Consider the following 6,000-nt stretch of genomic DNA (forward strand, 5'->3'; position numbering starts at 1 on the left):
TAATTTTTACAGATAAATTTAATTAGGCTTATTAGACTTATCAAAAAAAATTTAAATATAAAAAATATATATAATGTATTTTCTGCTCTAGTAAATCAAATTCGATTTACTTAGATACTTGCTACATCAAATTGGACTAATTTAATTTACATATAAATGTTTAAAATATAAATTTATTTAGGATAAATATATAATGTTTTTATTTAAAATATCTACGTAAAATTGATCTCCAATAAATTATCTAAAAACAATACAATATACGAGTATGTGTACTAATCTTGAAACAAATGAATAGAAGTAGCTACTAGCTAGGGAGGGTTAAGGTTAAGTGTCAAAGGATAGTAGCTAGCTAGAGAGTAGGGTGTGGATTCCCCTGTCAAATCTTGTCCTTTTATAACCAATCAATTCGGCAGTCCTGTCGAGGGGTCAAATTCCACGTGTGACCCTACAATCCAAGGGCTACCCTCAATTCAAACCCCAACTCCAACGCCTTCTTCCTTCCTCACGTGAACAACCCACGTGACACCGCTGTGGCCCATGTCACCCTTCCCTTCCAAAACGACGCCGCTCCCTAATGCAGGTTCCATTTCCACAATGTTTCACAACACATGTTCTGTTTGATCATTCAAATGCTAGTAAACAAGATGTTAAAAAGGTGTAGTAATTATTTTCATATTTTTTTCTCGCTAAACAAGAAAAAAAAACAGCTCAAAGAGCTAACAGATTCTATTGAAAGCATCCTCAACCTTAGAGTTTATAGTTATAGTTATTTTTCATACGAGATTAATAATTAAAAAATATTAAATAATTTTTAATTATTAATTTCTCATAAAAATAACTCTATAAATTATGATATATACAATTGCAATTGTGAATTACAATAATATTTTATTTGTTTTTTGGCATTTTTACATTACAATTGTAAAATGTAAATAGCATCCTAATAGCAGGCAGTGATCATAACCATAAGGGATTCATGCACTAATGTGTTCCATATGTTCCCTTCAATCTCTGCCACCAACCTTTCTCCTTCTTCCTCCAAACCTTCTTCAACATCCACCTTCACCTTCTCCATGTCCTCTGATTCTATCAACCAATCAATGTCCTCCAAAAACTCACACCTCTTGCATGGGAACTTCCCTATCCTCTTCCACACTCTCTCCATTAATCCTTCAACCTTCCCTTGGTAATAACAACAACGCCCATGCAAAAACCAAAGCCTACTCTTTTCTTCGCTTTTTATAGGCCTAAGAACCTCCATTAACACCTCATCCACCAAGTCAAACATCAACCTCCGATTCCAGCGCAGACCCAGTTTTTGTTTCATCGAAAAGATGCAATCTTTAACGTTTTCGGGAGTGGAAACATGGGAATTCAAAATTGGGTGTTCTTCGAGGTCATGAAAGAAGCGTTGACCTGTTGTTGTGGCATGTTGTTCTTCCTTGTTGAAAGTACGGCTTAGGATTCCTGTGATATACTGAAATTCTGGTCCGTGATGTTCAGATTCAGCTGCTGCTGCTGCAAGTTCTTCTCCGGTGGTGGATGATGATGAATATGCATTATTCTGGTTAGTGCTTTTGGCTTGAACGATGTCGTTTGTGCTGAAATCTCGGGTGGCGAGTGTGCTTATTATCCCTTCTTGTTTGTACCTGTGACTGTGATGATGGCTCCAAGAACTAGATAACTGTTGGGGGCTACTTTTGTCACATACCTCTGACTGTGCATGCCATGATAACAAAAAATTAGAAGAAACTCCAAAATCGTTAAAATAAGTGAACAAACAAAAAGTTTGACTGAAAATAAACAAAAGTTGAATCATTTAACAAACTTTACCGTTGGTCTACGTCTACACATACATGTTGATATAATATATTTTTAACATTTTCAAATATTCTGTTATTTAATTTGATTGATAATAACAAAAGTGTTTGACTCAAATATTTATATAAATATATAGTTTTTAAATATGACCTCATATATAACTTAAAATTTTAGTTTTTAAAATATAAGTATGTCTATGAAAAATAAGAACTTCACAAATATATATTTTCAAATGTTAGAAACCAAAATAGGTGGGACATATAATTAAACTTTGAAGTAAATGGCTAGTCCTGAATAATTTTGAAACATTTTTATGGACAAAAAGAATAGAAAACACCTGAAAGAATGAAAGTACATATGGTTAATTATTACCTGCTTCTTATTGTGATTAATTTTGGTTGGTGGAGGAGAAGCTTCAGTCTTGATAGGGAAAAGGTTGGGGACGACAGTGTTGATGTTATTGAGAAGATTGTTGGACAATGGATGAGTCTTCTTATGATGGGTTTTTGTGGCATTCTTGATGATGATGTCACCGGTTCTAGTTGTTGGTGGTGAAGTTGGTCGAACTATGAATGGCTCCTCTTGCTTTTTGAGCCTTGATGCTGAGCTGAACTTTTCATTGTTCACCTTCTTATTACATTTTGCCACTGACGATGATGATGATTTCTGATTCTGCTGCAACGACCCTTCTTCCTTTGGCCTTATCAAAACTCTTGGAAGCTCTTCCACTTGTTGTGGAGGTGGTGGTGGTGGTGGTGGTGATGGTGGAGCAGCTGGTGGCTTATGGCTGTTGTTTTTGGTTTCTATGAACCTTAACCTTGGAGAAAAAGATAATGAGTTTGAATCATGATGATTATCAAGTGATGGTGATGATGGCTTGGAAGAAAGTTTCTTTTTAAGTTTGATTTGGGTAACAGGTTGTTGTTCTCTTTGTTTGATTGTGTTGGTGATGTCTTGTCCAACTTTTCTACCACTGTTCATCATCACATTCTTCTTAACTTGCTTCACAATTTGCCTTGCCAAATGGCTTGGTGATGATGATGAAGAAGAAGAACTTGTTCTGCCATTAGAGACACTATTATTATGGTTGTCATCAAAGTGGTTGTTCCTTTTTGAGAGTAATGATGATGATGATGATGAGAAGCGCATCATCTCCAAATCCTCGTCCTTGTTGGTGTTGGTGTTGATTTGGAGGGAGAGCCTGTGGTGATAGTAGTCAAGATCTGATCTTGTTCTTGGTGAGGAGTGATCAACAATAACACAATCAGTGCTGTTCCTGTGTTTGGATAAGAGGTGCAGATTTGGTGTGGAAATGCATGATGAAGATGAACAAGAGGGTGATGACAAGTTTGAAGAAGGTGGAGGTAGAAGATCAAGACCCATCAACCTTGCTACTAATGTTGGTGTCTTTGCTGATGTCCCCGGAGATTCCACTGATGAACAACACATGTCAACTTCACTACTTGTTTTCATTACTTGTATCTTCTTCTGTAGTAGTTTTTTCCATTCAAAACCATCACATTCATAAACTAACAATTGATGCAAATTAAAGAATGCATTTCTTTTTTATTTTAAAAATTTTGCAAAAGAAAAAACAAAAGACTGTACTTTACTATTTTGTTTTTTCTTTTCTGTTTCAGAAAATACTAAAAATGAAAACGCAAACAAAATACAAGTGTGGATAATTAATTAGAACAAAAAACTACTTACTGGAATTTTGAAGTGTTGTTGTTCGATGAGATGTGAAGGAGGTTGTGTAGTAGAAAGATGGTGTGATTCTTCCAAGCTATTCCTAGGTGCTGATGAAAATAAAGCATAATCAAGTCATAAGAAAAAGTGTAATGTATATAGTTTAAAGAAGGGAATGTAGCTATATAGATACATACCTTGGGGAAGGGGAAGATCCTGTGGTGATGACTTTTGTTGGTGATGTACGGCGGCGGTGGTAGGGAAGGGATGAAATGGATGGAAATGAAACAAGTGAAAGACGGCACACATGCAACCGGAAGGAGGTGGTGGTGGTGGTGGTGGTTCAACTTGTGATATTGTTGTTGTAGCACTACTACTTCTCTTGGAAGATCTACTAGACCAATACCAATCCTTTCCCATAATTGAAATGATGATGATGATGTAGTTGAGCACAATGAACAGGGAAAGAGAAGAGAAGAGAAGAGATGAATGAAAGTTTGTGGGGGTGATGAATGATTTGAAGAAGCGAGAAAGCCGGATCCTTTCGCTACCTAATAATAAAATAGTCACACAATAAGTACACTCACAACCCCCATTCTTTTAAATACATCTTACAATTGTGTGGCCCAATCTACATAACTACATATATTTGGAGGACCATCTCTCAACATAATATTTATCTTATTTTACAATAAAATTATTATATACTTGTCTATATTTATCTTATTTTGAGTCTCTTTATCTTTTATTAGAATAATTAAATTTATCATAATAAAATAATACACAAATTTTTTAAATTGTTAGAAATGTATTTCTCTATAATAACTGAATTTTTATCTATAAATAGCATAACTAATTTTAGAATTATTGAATAAAATTAACTTAATTTAAAAATTAACTCAAGACATAAAAAATATTTTGCTATTAATATTAAAATTTATTTTTGATATAATATCAGTATAAAATAATTTTATAAATATATTTAATCACGTAAAATTATATAAATAAAAATAATTATTTTATATTAATAAGTATATAATTATCTTAAAAAATGTGATCATATGAGTTTTATATTATCAATACATTAAAATTAATCTCTTAATATTTTTTTTATTAATTATTTTGTTTATTATTGCACGCACTTCCAAGCAGGGTTTGGCAGAGGAAGAGCTAGAGCAAGTTTCTGGTGGAGACTGGAGAGTATGTGTTATTGGGAAGTGAGTTGGAGAAGATGACGAAATGACCACGCTCTCTTCAATTTAATTTGTCTCTGAAAATGCATTTCGATAACATTATTATGGTTAGAAGCATATGATATGATCTGATATGATATGATATCATCATGTCATGTCATGTGATGAATAACATGGAGGCACAGTTCTGCTCGCTGCCTACCCCGTACAACAATGTGATTCCCACATTCGTACTTGTTTCTAATTAACGTTAACTAATTCAAAACCTAGTAATTTATTGGGGATCTGCAATGTAACAACAACCACCACCCTTTAACTATTTTCTATCCTAATCTAATAATAATTTTATTTAACTATCCCATTCCCTCTCACTTTCCTCTTCAAATCTTTTGTGGGGCATAGCCAGATAGATATCCTAGCTACCTCAATTCTTTATGTTAAGATTCTTATCTTATATATTAATTTGATTCCAAGTACTTCAATTAAAAATGATATCAATGTTATATATGTAGTTAGTTGGACCAGAAATGGAGCAACCTAGCTGGTTTTGTAAGACAAACAAAAATGTAATTTTATAAAGAAGAAGAAAATTTAAAAAATTAAAAATTTTGGGCCATCGTTCTCCTTTGATTGTATTAAAATGTTGTATTAGCTTTTATGTGATTGATTAATTTTTTATTTGCCAAATTAAAAATAAATATCATTAAAGATGAAAATTAGTGATAAAGGGAGACAATAATTTGCTCCCTCAATCTCATACAACTTTTATTATACTCACTCCTCATAAATGATTAAATCAGTCCAAAGTGGAAATTATGATAGACATATATTTAAACATCATTATTCGGCTAATTTTTTTAGATATTATCAAAGCATAAGTGTAATACAGAGATATCATAGAGATATTATATTAATGATGGGGAAAGTACTAAATTGGTCTCTTACGTTTAGGCGTAATCCTGTTTTGATCCTTAAAGTTTAAAGTGTCCTATTTGAATTTAAAAAAGTTTTATTTAGCTTCAATTTAGTCCCACCAGATGTCAAAGATAAATAATTAACGAAATGTCCTACATGACAGCAGTATAAGAACAAGGTCGATAATCTAGAGAATAAGTATAAGCTCCAGAGGCACAAAATCAACTGTGGATGCATCAATACATTTCTTTATCATTTTTCTTATAATGAAAATGAAATATTTTCTATAAAACTATAAAAAAATGTTAAATACATGTATTGATGCATCCACGGTTGATTTTGTGTCTCTGGAGCTTATACTTATTCTCCAAATTATCGACTT

At 32.9% G+C, this 6,000-nt stretch overlaps 1 protein-coding gene across 1 annotated transcript; it reads right to left on the bottom strand.

The window, feature by feature from the left end:
* Window positions 1–211: 211 nt before the first annotated feature.
* On the bottom strand, window positions 212–4,123 carry LOC112802769 (uncharacterized). The gene is made up of 4 exons (XM_025846109.3): window positions 3,708–4,123; window positions 3,532–3,620; window positions 2,194–3,309; window positions 212–1,717 (listed from the first exon to the last, which is right to left on the bottom strand). Exons 1-4 carry the CDS (start codon window positions 3,928–3,930, stop codon window positions 941–943), a joined length of 2,205 nt encoding a protein of 734 aa, XP_025701894.1. The 5' UTR covers window positions 3,931–4,123; the 3' UTR covers window positions 212–940.
* Window positions 4,124–6,000: the final 1,877 nt, after the last annotated feature.

This window comes from Arachis hypogaea, chromosome 5 (genome assembly GCF_003086295.3).
Source record: "Arachis hypogaea cultivar Tifrunner chromosome 5, arahy.Tifrunner.gnm2.J5K5, whole genome shotgun sequence".
Taxonomy (NCBI): Eukaryota; Viridiplantae; Streptophyta; class Magnoliopsida; order Fabales; family Fabaceae; genus Arachis; species Arachis hypogaea.